This window comes from Hypomesus nipponensis, chromosome 26 (assembly GCF_054491055.1).
Source record: "Hypomesus nipponensis isolate SF chromosome 26, ASM5449105v1, whole genome shotgun sequence".
Classification (NCBI taxonomy): domain Eukaryota; kingdom Metazoa; phylum Chordata; class Actinopteri; order Osmeriformes; family Osmeridae; genus Hypomesus; species Hypomesus nipponensis.
This window is the reverse complement of record NC_140386.1, coordinates 4,544,594-4,557,500: the sequence shown is the minus strand read 5'-3', so window position 1 is coordinate 4,557,500 and position 12,907 is coordinate 4,544,594. Positions and strand designations below refer to the sequence as shown.

Genomic DNA, 12,907 nt, shown 5'->3' with positions numbered 1-12,907 from the left:
GATACGTCCGCACGCGTTGCGCAAACACGTCTCCCGAGACAACCGTTTCCATGCCTTTTCAAAACGCCAAACAAATCGGACACTTTCTAAGCTTGCCACACACACACACACACACTTGGTGGAACCATAAATCTGCCCCCCCCCCACCCCCCGCGCAGGTTATCTCGACAGTAAGTACTTCACATATACAACTCTCCCCCTAGGCTGAGGGGAGCTTTGCCCGTGGGGCACTTATCGTATCTGCGGCAAGCCGCCCGCCGCTAGCGAGCCGCGCTCGAGAGCGTTTAAAGTGTGTGAAGTGTGTGTCCTCGGCCGCGTAAATATTTATCACAGGGCTCCCCGAGGAATTTTAATGAGCGTCGACGGTGAACAATTATCACTTGACGGAGAGAAAAGGGTAGAGAGGGGGAGAGGCCCGGCGTTTATCGAGAAAAGTGGACTCAATGATACTGTTTTTTTCTGTCAAAAGGCCAATCAGGCAAAGCTTGTTGACTTCTGCACTACTTAGATATGGGTACGGTGTATGTGTGTGTGTGTGTGTGTGTGTGTGTGTGTGTGTGCGAGCGTGCACCGAGCCACGCACGTATGTGTCTGTATGACAGGGCCACCCTTTAGAGGTCAGTTCACACATTGTGAAACGGCCCGGGATGTATAGAGAGACGAGGGAGGAAACCTGAGACATAACTCACACACTCACACACACACACACACACACACACACGCTGGAACACTCCACCTCTCACTGGTGGGATACTGAACTTTGGCATGTACAGGGGAGTGTCTCCTCTCACAGGGAGTCCTGGAGAGAGAAACCAACGACCTCCCTCTCTCTCCCTCTCTCTCTCTCTCTCTCTCTCTCTCTCTCTCTCTCTCTCTCTCTCTCTCTCTCTCTCCCTCTCCCTCTCTCTCTCTCTATCTATCTCTCTCTCCTTCTCCCTCTCTCTCTCTCTCCCTTTTCTCTCTCGCCCCTCTCTCTCTCCCTCTCTCCCCTCAGTCTCCCGAGCGATTCTCCCCTTTTATGTTTATTTATTTTTTATTTTTTTACGAGGTCCCCTCAGAAATGTGGGGCTTGAGACATAAAACAGGTCTGTAAACGAGAGATAGGAGGAGGACTGGATGGGACTGGTGACAGGCTGTTCAGCCGACAGAAGAGGTGTCCTTTTAATCTTCACCTTTTGACATGCCGGAATATAGGAGCCCTCATACCCGGGTCTTTTCAACAAACTTTCGAGCGAAGGTGACCGTCCACATGCAAACGCGGACCAGTCGTTATTTTCAATCATCCGTTTGTCCAAAAATTCGGGTTCCGAGCCCCTGGTTAGCTCCAGTCACATCGCTCCCCTGTTGGGATCGGGGGTTGCGCGCGTCGTCCGGCATCTGGGGCACCTCGGGACAGCTCGGACCGTGGAGTCCAGGCCTTCTCTCTCTCTCTCTCTCTCTCTCTCTCTCTGTCTCTCTCTCTCTCTCTCTCTCTCTCTCTCTCTCTGTCTCTCTCTCTTCCTCTCTCTCCCTCTTCATCTGTCTGTTTGATGTCTCTTTATGTATCCACTTGACCACCATCGTACAAATACCAGAGGCCCTGTTAGTAGCCTTCCAAAACCACATCACAGTCTGCGAAACGGGTCCCGTTTTTCCCTCTGTGTGTGTGTGTGTGTGTGTGTGTGTGTGTACATTCGATCTTTGATCTCCAAGCGGATGTTTGATGTATCTTCAGCGGCTCCGACTTTGTCTGTTCTCATAGGAACTGACGACCCGGGACTTATTTTCATCCCAGCTATACGTCTATTTACACACACTCGTGTGCCCTCACACACACACACACACACACACTCATTTATAAAAAAAACGTATAAAAACACCAGCCAGTTTATCTCTAGGATTGTGTCTAAGGTGTGTGTGCGTGTGCGTGTGTGTTTGGTTTGGTGTGAGTGTGTGAGAGGGAGGGTTGTGTCAGGACAACTCTGATTTATTGACAGGCCTCTCCGTCTCTCGGCGATACCAGAATTCCGCGCCGGTACATACCAGCTCAGAGTGCCTTTAACTGCCTATGTGCTTTATGGAGCGTGATCACGGCCCCGTCTCTCACCTCGGACGGCGGGGCGAACGACGAGCGCGATGAAGAGTCCCCCCCCCACCCCGTACGTACGTGGCTGTAGGTACGGCCTACCTGCCCTGGGCTTACCCAGAATGCCTTGGGCATTTATGGAGCGTGACACCCCCCCCCGCCCCCCCTGTGCTAGGTCATGTGACAAGGTGGATGAACATGCATGGAGGGGGGGGGGGTAGAAGACAGAGAGGAGGGGGGGAAAGTTTGACGGCGTACAAACGCACTTGCTGACAAAGCCCCCCCCCCCCCAATTTCTAGACCCCTCTCAGGTCTGTATTGAGATATGGGCTGCATGTGCGCATCTCCAAACCGACGTGAAGACCCCCCTGCACTCGTGGTCGCTGCGGCATATTTTCTCGAACGAGGACGGAGGTTCTATTTCAAACTGGACGCAGCGCCAGCTTGGGTTGCGTCCTAAATCGGCTCCGCGTGACGATTATGTCGCCGCCGCATCTGTTGGCAGTTTGTGTCGAATCATTCGGAACATGCACTGTTCAGGGTGATTTGGGCCTCCGCTCTCGCGAGGCAGTTTGTGGAGACGTCTCCCGTTTTCACCCTCGCCGCGCCGGGGTCTGTCCGCAGATCGGTGGGAGTGCGCCGTCTACAGCGCGGGGGGTCCGGCCTTCACCTGTATCCCCCCCCCCCCCCCCGACGCCGGGGAGTCACGACTGCCGAGTCGGTGGAATTCAAACAAGATGGCCGACCCGATGCCACGGTCTGCCCTTGGTCATTTGTGGGATGTGGGTGGTGTGGGGGGGGGGGGGGGGTTGTCAACACTGCCCTCTCTGGTTATATCGTGACTGATGCGCAAACGGAGGCGTGAGGGATTCTCCTATTACTTTTGAAGAGTTATTTTCCCCTTCCTGTACGATACCATGTTGTTCACAGGAAACAATAGATTTTCCTGTGACAGAGATAGTCTGTTTTGTCTTTAGGTTTCCCAAAAATGTGAACCCTGAAAAAGACAAATAAAACTGATTTGTTGGGATTATATGACGTCCTCATGAACATAATGACGGCGTGGCTTCATGAAATGGGATTGTTGCATTCAGCCCTATCGTCTCCGCTGCAAGTCAAATAAATAAAACGTGCGAGTGGCTGTGCACACCTTCATGAGCATTGTGTACAGTGTCTGTGTGTGTGTCTGGTGATGAAGCCGTGTGACTGAGTACCATCGAGCTGTTCTGAGATGTGGGTCCTTGATTTTGAAAAGGCTCAGCTATGTGTATTACCCTGCCGAGCCCAACTAGACTGCTGGGAGCGTTCCTCTGGAATAACATCACCCCGAAAAGACATTTTCAAGTGTTTCGGTGTCAGACGGGGGAAAAATAGCACTCTTTCTTCCTCTGTCTTTCTCTCTCTCTCTCTCTCTCTCTCTCTCTCTCTCTCTCTCTCTCTCTCTCTCTCTCTCTCTCTCTCTCGCACTCCTGTATATATTCTCTATTCCGCTTGCCATGGGGACTGCACTCAATGCACTGAAGAAGAATGCGCCAATCTGATAGCAGTGCAAAAGTATGTCTTCGTGTGAACCGGCGGAGATACGAATACATGGTCTCTATAAATGGACAAAAATAATGAGAATCCACAGCAATCAGCGCCGCAGTATAGATGAGTATCTGAAACGAATAAATGATGAGAGGGAAGGGGGGGGGGGATAAGATATTAAGACAGTGGGAGGAAGGGAGAATGAGAGAAAGCGGGAAATGGTTATTTTTCTGGTTTCTTTGGTGGTCCCAGGCCGGGTCTCAGTAGACTTTGAACCCAGCGCACAACACAACAGAGAAGAGGGGGGGGGGGGGGGGGGGGTGAAGGGGCTACACCACCAGAGTCCCACAATTCATCATGCTTTGGCACCGACGGGGGCCGTCTGGACAGGAGGGAGGGGGGCTGGGATTGATGTCCAGAGAAGACGCTGTGACCTCTTTTTTTCCCCCCCCGAGAGAGGAGATGCTGGTGTGCGCGCGCGTGTGTGTGTGTGTGCGCGCGCGCGCTCGTGCTCGCGCGTTTGTGTCTGAACATGAACGAGAAAGGCAGGGATCAATAGGGACGTCGAGAGTTCGACGTTATGTTTGGGCTCGATGACTTGCCCTGTAGAGCTGAATGCCTTCACGAGTGGACGTCTTGACTGAACTCTTGGCTGTTGAATCACCCCTTCCCCTTCACTGTTCTGTAGTACCCATGAAACATGACCGATGAGGACTTTTTTCTTTCTTTCCCTTTCTTCTTGTTCCGTCCCTGTATGTGTCTGTCTAGGACTACCTGCAAGGCGACAGCACTAAGGCTGAGCAGAAGTTGGGCTGGAAAACAAAGGTTTCTTTCGAGGTGGGTGGTACTCTCTATTTCGTGTTGCCGTATTGTGCGTGGGTCTTGGTTTTGTATCGAGTTATGACATTGTTTGAATTACTGATAACTGTGTGTGTTGGGGGGGGGGGGGGGGGGGAGGGGCTACATACACTTCTTCCATCATTCTGAACTTCTTTGATGTAAAGTCCTTCCTCATTTCCTGTGATGGCAATCCAGTGATTACAACAAATAACTGGGAGCACTGAGCCTAAAGAATAGCTTTAAGTTTGCAAACAAACGTGCTGAACAGTTTATTTTATTGAAAGACATTTGTTATCTAGGTCACTAGCAAAATAAACCTCAACATGACGCCTTTATTTATATATACATACATTTTGGGCGGGATAGGCCTATAGGCCCACAAAATATATATTCATGTCTAACGCCATTATACCTAATTAACTATTTTGTTGAAAAATAAATCTTCGTTTATTTGCCGAACTGACTTTAGGCGTTATTTAATGATTGTGTTCACTTTTAAATATTTTTCTCAAACTTTGCACCATGCAGGAGCTGGTGAAAGAGATGATGGAATCGGACATCAAGCTCATGAAAAACAATCCGAACGCATAATGTTCATCCAAAGCAGCATTATTGCTGCTCCACACTTCAGCCCATCAGCCAGTGGATATCGTCTCTCCGGTGGAAAAATATAACCAGATTTAATCGTTTCTGTCCGAACTGGATTGATTTATCCTACTTTTCTGTCATTTCGCGTTTTTGCGCAAAAGGTGGATAAAGGTCTTTCGATGCCTTTTTGTCATTCCTTGTTTTTGTTATCTTCTTGTTATTTTTAAGGGGATTGGAGGGCTACCTTTTTTTTCGTATCCTGTGCTATAAAATATAGAATTGTATGGGTGTATGTATATTTGTTTTTCCACTGATCATTGCCTAGTCATGACTCATGACACAGTTTTCACTTTCGATAAATTCAGTCAAAATATGTGGTGGGTTATTTTGATGATTTTTTATGTGATCAATTATTTGAAGGTGTATTTGCATATAATATATTTAAAATGTAAATCTGAAGGTTTTGGTAATAAAAATCCTATTCATTGTTTTGGCGTTTGTGGCCTTCACTGATATTGCACACATGTCATTTAATGCACATATCTGTAGCCTACCTAGTGTGGAATATAGAACGAGAATAATAATCAAACAAACGATGTTTTGCCTAAGGTTACGAAAAATGTGTTTGCATGTGGTCACACGCTTCAAATTAATGACAAACTATTGGCCTATTTAGAGACAGACCCTCAACTTGAGGTTATTTAAGTGCTCTCTGAGGTCCTGCACTACACAGAGGTTGACTGAGACTCTATAGTATTTTTCTCTCCGCCTTATAGGCTTTCTACACTGCCCCATTTATAAATGGGCTATAGTCTATGCCTTTCCGAGAACCTTAAATCCCACTCCGAAAATACGTTTCGCTGTAGTGATATTTTTTGGTGCTTTGTCCAGATCCACGCTCACAAAATTAGATACTCGTGTGTGGAGAAATTCACTTTGACCTCTGTTTCAAAAAATATTTAGGAGTAAAGCGAAGAAATTACAGCCAGGCCGAGACATTCAGCAGGCAAAAATATTAGATTAAATAGGCTACTTCGTTCACATGGGTATGCCTGTTTTTTTTGTTGTTTTTTTTTACAAAATGAATGGAACATTGAGGGTTTCAAAGAAGGCACAGGGGGCAGGCTTGCCTTTTCCTTTTAAGACACCTAGAACATTTAAACTCGCAGTTACACCGTCAGAGACAGCACTGCGTCTGTGTGGACTCGTAATTGGAAACAGATGGTGCTTTGAGGTTGGCCCTGGAACCCAACTGCGAGCAAAAACACACCAGTTTCCACTGTGCCGGGTCCTCCTCGCGCCTCTCACAGGTGCACGGGCCGCGCGCCGCCACTAGCTGTCCTGCTCCTGACTCCTGCGGCTCGGTTTTCAGAGCTGGAAGGAATCCGAGGTTGGGAATGCTTGTGGAGTTTGTGTCTTCGCATTTCTGTTTATTCTCCACCAGAAGATTAAAAAAATGTCATAATCAACTGCCACTCCAACGTTTGTAGGCTTCTAACAAATTATAAAGTAACTGCTAATACTTTATGGATAAGTTTATGTTTGATCTTGCTGAAGAAATCCAGATTTAACGCGCCAACGTTTCAGCCTGCCATAGGCTTCATCATTATGACTGAAATACACATACATATATGTCATTTGAGACACAAAGACAAAAGTAAATTTTACACTGCAAGCCTACATAAAGTTGTTTTATGATATTGGTCATCATGTAACCTCTCAACTTTAGTAGGCATATTTGCATTAGACTTAGAATGTATTACGTGTGCTATTTCGTGTAAAGTTGTAGATAGAGCTTAGTTGTAGAGTTAGTTGTATATGGGCCTAGAGCTTCACACCCAACAGAAAGCAAAAACAGTGGTGATATGTTCCTGTGAAAATACCGTTTTGCTATAGGCCTATAGGCTTACGGAAATGGCACCCATAATAGAACTAACTCATCTGAACCTTGTTACTGCTTAGCATTTCTGACATTCTCCACTGCTCAGATAAATAAACATGGCGAGGGAGGAATTGTTTGGAAGGAGAACAAGGAATTGCGTTTCTCCTTGGATAAAACACTGAGATTTTTATCCAGACGTTTACAAAGTAAGTGCATTGCAGATCATGGAAGTATGATTAAACCAGGTTTTAGAAAATATCTTCCTGAAGCTGCAATGCATATTTGCTTAATCTTTGACATGTCAAACCATTATGAGAATGTCAAAATCAAATTGGGAATAATTAGCCTAGGCCTATTTGAAAACGTCAATAGGTATTTGGTGTATAGGCCTCCCTCGTTTTGAATTGCATCAAAATAATGTAGCCGATATAATCTTCCCCAAATTATTACCAGAGTTTTGTAAAAGGCTAGTCATAAACCTTATAGCTGAGTTTTTTGCCAGCTGATGGCTATTGACTGTGACTAGTGTTAAGTTTTATGATCACATCAATTAAGATGCAAACACGCCTCATTTGTTGAGTATACAGGCAAACATCACTAGGCCGCTGGAATTCTGTCAACGGCAGTCGCCAGAAAGCATTAACTCCTCGATTCTGACTCCCATCTTGTCTGCACAGGACCGACCGAGACGGTAAAACGCACAGCAGCGATGTGAACACAAGCAGCGGTTCAAATCTTTAAAAAGAAATAAGCTGCTTTAAATTCAATTAAGTTTGGTCGTCGATGTTTTGAAGTTGTGAGACATAAAAAAAAAACTAGGCTATACTTATTTTTGTAGGTCATTTAATGTATTCTTAAAACATTATTGTCCCTTCTTCCCTATAGCCAAACCGTCTTGGTAATTTATTTTCATATTGTCCCATAGGTTGTTTGTTCAACAGTTTTGTCTCACAACCCAGTTTTACACAGAGCAATGCACCTTGTTAATTGTACGGTCAAAGCCTGTGGGAATTAAACATTGGTAATATTCAATTCAACAATTTTACTTAGTTGTTTGTTCAGAAAATAAACATAAACTATAGCATAGTCGAAAGTTTTAAGATAAACTGGTTGACCTTGGGATTTTATTTATGTTTAAAGATCAGTCATCGGCAAACTTTCATTTCGCAGTTTGTGCACATAACGTGTGGGAGTCTTTCATTTAACCCAAGCAGCTAAAGCGGGTGCTCATAATGGCAGCTTCCCTTCGCCTTCTCATGAAGCATTGTTGACATCCTCCCCATTGACCTTCGCCTCGCGCTCTGCCTTTTCCGTCACATGAAAAATGATTCTGCGCGCTGATTGAGTTTTATTTCTTCCTGACCTGGCTCGCTTGTGAGAGCTCCATCAATCTTTGCGCGTCTCTGAGAAGTGTGTTTATTGATTAAGAAATAATATGCTGATCTTTAGATAGGCTTGCTTTTGTAATTGCCCATAGCTTTAGATCATAGTTTTAATGTCCAGGCCATAAGGTAATAATTGCTAGGCCTGTTGCTTGTTATTGACAAGCAAGTATTGTGGGTGCCATATTAGCATTGTTTTAGAAACACACAGTAACTTTGTTCAGCACTAATATGCAGACTTCCCTCGGGAGTAATTATGCGGTGTGTGGCTTTCACTCATTCTATTCTCATCCAATACTTGCACAAGTGCAAGCAATCACAACAAAGCCGCCTATTCACTACTTGCGTACCCAAAACGTGCCCATGCACGGGCACACCTGCACTACATTTGGGCCTCAGAAGCATCGGTGTCAGAGAGTAAAAATGTATCTTCCACTCCCCCTGAACTTAAAGGCCCGCGGGCTGGTGGTTCAGCGTGGAGGTATGCATTACATTCGCTCCTCTCATGCGTTTGACTGAGCCTCAGTCACTCAATGTAGAACTCAGAAACCCGGAGGCACATGCTTGGACAGGGACTGTGGAGGATATTGTCACTGACACAACAAGCATTGTGTAAACCTCTGTACACTTTATTTACAAGCAAATTATAGTAGCTGTAATGACCTATCAATTAGTCTATACAAGTTTCTTGAACCACAGACACACAACGGATCATTATTTTGAAACTGTCAAAAGTTCTCATTTAATACCTGGCCTATTTTTTTTCATTTAGGAATTATCTCTTATGGTTATTTCAAAGCTCTATTTTAGTTTTGGGGGGGTATTTATCATGCGTAGCCTATTTCTTATTTAATTTGGCCTAATGTTGTAAATATGATTAGAAGAACCACTGGTTCTACACTAATTATAATCATCATAATGGTCATACTACTACAGATAATTATCTGCCTTAAATTAGCAAATAATGATAATGCTCATTTTCGAATATTACAAAATAATTGTTGTTACTTTTTTTTCTTGACTGGGTTTAAGCAACAGCTAGCATCTCAATCCAATCTTAACCTATAACGCCAATTCCTCGTCTATTAAGAGTACCTGTGTGTGTGTGTGTGTGTGTGTGTGTGTGTGTGTGTGTGTGTCTGTGTGTGTTTGTGCGTGCGCGTGCATGTGTGGACGGACCTAGACAAATGGGGTAGGCCTATACATGTGCTGAATGAGTGGTAAGGAAAGGGGCACTCACTTTATATCATATTGGAGTTGCGGCAATAACAAAACATCTGGCAATGTTAACTTTTCAGGCATGCGTGGAATGAGCGTCAGTAAACACACGTGGTAGCTCCAAACAAGGGCTGCTTAACCAAGGAGCCACTAAACAGAGTTCGAGTCACGATCAATAGCCGCCCGTAACACAACCCGTTTCGCCCGGCTTGTTGAGTGTACCCCGGGCCTGTTCAACTAATGAAGGCCCAAAGGTTAGTATGATGACAGAGAACTTCATCTGAGACACTAGAAGCAAGACTAATGTGGCGAAAGCCTGCAGGGTCGCTCATTGACAGTAGCCATTACTACATAGACAATAGGCACTCAAATAATAGCCAGACCTATAAATACATCTTCTGTTTAGCATCGATTTAACCCCCTTCCCTTATACAAGTCTATGCAGTATATAGGTAGGAATTTTTGTAGAAGGCCTTAGAAGAGTAGGCTATGTTATAGCTAGTTTTTTCTGCAATATATTTATATAAGGATTGCCTTAGAAAACGCCATCATCTCAGTTTAGTCTCAACGCCAAATAGACGAAGGCTATGTCTAGATACATCCCACAGGAGCTGCGCTTTAAATTAAGGCCATGGGAACTGACTGTGAAAATTCATAATTATTTCCTGTTAATATCCCGATTTTTGTTCTATTTTAATGAGCACAATTAATTTATCCCATGCTGAAAAATGTCTTTCAATAATGCTCAAGGTTTATGCATGGAACTTTGGGTCGTATTTATTCAGTGTTATTTTGCTATAGGAAATAGGCCCATATCCTGAGAAAAAGTTATCTCTGATAGCCTTCTAATTGTCATTGAATGTTGCCTCTTTTTGATGCATTTTTTACATCATAAATAAATCGATGCCTCAACTTTTACGAGATGGTAAGGCCTAAAAACATGGAGATAATGGAGACTAAAGGTTAACTGTTGCTCCGGTTCAAGACAACTCGCACAGGCCAGAGGCCTAGCACGATAGACAGTAGGGCTATATCAACGATCGCAGTCAAATTAGACAGGCTACTTTACCTTAAACGATCTAACCAAGCAGAAGCGAGCTTTATCTGTATATAAGAGAGTGGTTTGGAGAAATTTGGCAACACAAGTGGTCTTCTCATTTAAAAAGTGTAATTAATTTAAGCTGTTAAGAAATCAAGCCTATGTAACACGTCTCTTTTTCAATAGGCTACAAATGCTTTCTATTTATGACATCCAAATTAGTGAGAGGAAGGCTAATAAATCACTCAGATTGAAATCAAATAGAATGGCACTTTATTAAACAAACAATGCAATGCCTTCAAAATACTTTTACCAAATAGGACACAAATTTATTATAATAAGTCGGTATACTACAAGTTTCCCTCTTTTTACTTAAAGAACAATTACAGAACAATTCAAGGCAGCTCAATTTGGAAACACTTCTGTTGTTTGGTCCACAACGTCCAACCACTCCCTTTACTAAAATAATAAGTTACTATAGGCTATGTCATTTACAATTCACAACTTTACATAATGTAGAGGGTAAAGCATTTTTTTAAACAAAGTTCTCCAAGGGAGAGAAAAACTTACGTGTTATTCGGTGTTAAACACGCCTCACAAACAGAGCAAATCTCTTTGAATCTTATTTCCATTCGGGGAGAATGGAGGACCGTGGGGCAGTTAGAGTACAAAAAAAAGGAAATTATATATTAAAGTTGTTCATTTAAGTTGAGCATCGTTCAATCAAAACTTGCTGCAGTCATAAACAAAAGCTCCCGGAGTGCGATAGATGGACTGGCCGGTGGGAAAGGCCATCTGACAGCTATTATTCCCGTTGACTGGAGAGTTGTTCAAACCGATCCTCTGTGATTCAAACATCTCGCGCACTGAATGGAAGTTCTGCTGTTGGGGTGGGTAGCTTGTGCCCAGATGACTTAGGTCCCCATACCAGGACGTGAGTCGGCCCTGATGAGAGTGGTGGCCGTCTTGGCCCGTACTCAGGTTGCCGTGCGCAAGGGGGGAAGTTGCTGTTGTGGAAATGGAATAGTCAGGCAGGTTCTCGTCCACGGTAGTGGAAGGCGCAAGGTGGCCTCCTCGGTCCCCTGCGTACAAGCTCATGGCTTGCATGTTGCAATGGTAAGTCGCGTTAGAGTTTGTGGAGATGGTGTTTTGATTACAGGGTACTGAGCTGTAGGCGGATGCCTGGTTGGGAGAATAGTTAAGTGACAGAGATGGTGGTATACCTGTTCGAGAGGATGCTATGAGAGGCGACGTGAGCTCCGTGGTGCCCTGAGGCGAACCCCTAAGAGAGGTCATGATGTTATCCACGCTGAAGCCCTGCGCTGCGGCTTGGGCATGGTGGTGATGCTCGGGCCCATCCATGCTGAGAGACCGAGCAGAAGGCACGCTGTGTGGGCTTCCCGTGGACATGCTGCTGCTGCTGTCAGGACTCTCGATCTTGGGCACGGTACTTAGGGTGGGTGACGCTGCTTGTGGAGGTGTGGAGGTCCCGTTCTCCGTTTTTATGTCCTGAATGCGCACGGGCTGTGTGCCCTGGCCGGACGTCTCCTGATCTCGGCCTGGTGTGCGCCCAGCTGGGTCTTTTCCCGGCCTCTCCCGGTCATCTTTGTCCTTCTGTACGTCTTTCTTTTTGAACCGTCTCCGGCGTCGCAGAAAGCTCCCGTTTTCGAACATGTTGTAGGAATCTGGGTCCAGGGTCCAGTAGCTGCCCTTGCCGGGTTTCTTATCGTCCCGGGGCACTTTGACAAAGCACTCGTTGAGGGAAAGATTGTGCCGGATGCTGTTCTGCCAGCCCTGTTTGTTGTCTCGATAGAATGGAAACCTCTCCATGATAAACTGATAAATCCCGTTTAGGGTCACCTTTTTGTCCGGTGAGTTTTGTATAGCCATGGTGATGAGAGCGATGTAGCTGTAGGGGGGTTTGACCATGTCTTTGGGCTGATGCTGAGGGGTGTACGGTCCATAAGCCCGGGCCATGCTAGCCGGGTACTGGTCGTGAGCCGCATGAGAGTACATGCTCATGGGCGCAGGCATACCGGTGTATCCACCGCCGGCCGCGGCCCGGTAGTAGCTCTGATCACTGCTAATGTAAGGCACAACGCCCAGAGAGTTGGGACTGGAGACCGAGTAGCGCGCCTGCATTCTCTCTTTGCCTCAGCTTCCTTGAATGCGTAAAAGTACGAAGAAATCTCCAAGACGTTAGCAGCAGTGTATAGCTCCAGTTTCTTTCTGAGTTTGAATGTTCTGTTCGCGCAGGGACCTTGAAGAAATCCTTTTCAAAATACAGCTCGCCAAAGTGACTGGAGTGAACGCTTCGCACAGACTGCAAATGCGAACATTTGGGAAACTAGTGAGGTGAAAGCATG

The 12,907-nt window shown here is 45.5% G+C and overlaps 2 protein-coding genes across 3 annotated transcripts in view; one reads left to right on the top strand and one right to left on the bottom strand.

Moving 5' to 3' along the window:
* gmds (GDP-mannose 4,6-dehydratase) overlaps positions 1-5,508 on the top strand; it is a 100,881-nt gene extending 95,373 nt beyond the window's left edge. For both annotated transcript variants that reach the window (XM_084693157.1, XM_084693156.1), the window contains 2 exons: positions 4,361-4,429; positions 4,961-5,508. In XM_084693157.1, coding sequence (XP_084549283.1) covers positions 4,361-4,429; positions 4,961-5,023 — 132 coding nt within the window. In that variant the 3' untranslated portion in view covers positions 5,024-5,508. The remainder of the gene's footprint in view (positions 1-4,360; positions 4,430-4,960) is intronic.
* Positions 5,509-10,814: 5,306 nt separating this feature from the next.
* LOC146221082 (forkhead box C1-A-like) lies at positions 10,815-12,907 on the bottom strand. Its single transcript, XM_084692774.1, has one exon. The coding sequence runs from the start codon at positions 12,681-12,683 to the stop codon at positions 11,265-11,267; it is 1,419 nt and encodes a 472-aa protein (XP_084548900.1). The 5' UTR covers positions 12,684-12,907; the 3' UTR covers positions 10,815-11,264.

Excerpts from the sequence above, each read along its gene's own strand:
- LOC146221082 (XM_084692774.1), bottom strand. The coding sequence starts at position 12,683 with ATGCAGGCGCGCTACTCGGTCTCCAGTCCCAACTCTCTGGGCGTTGTG.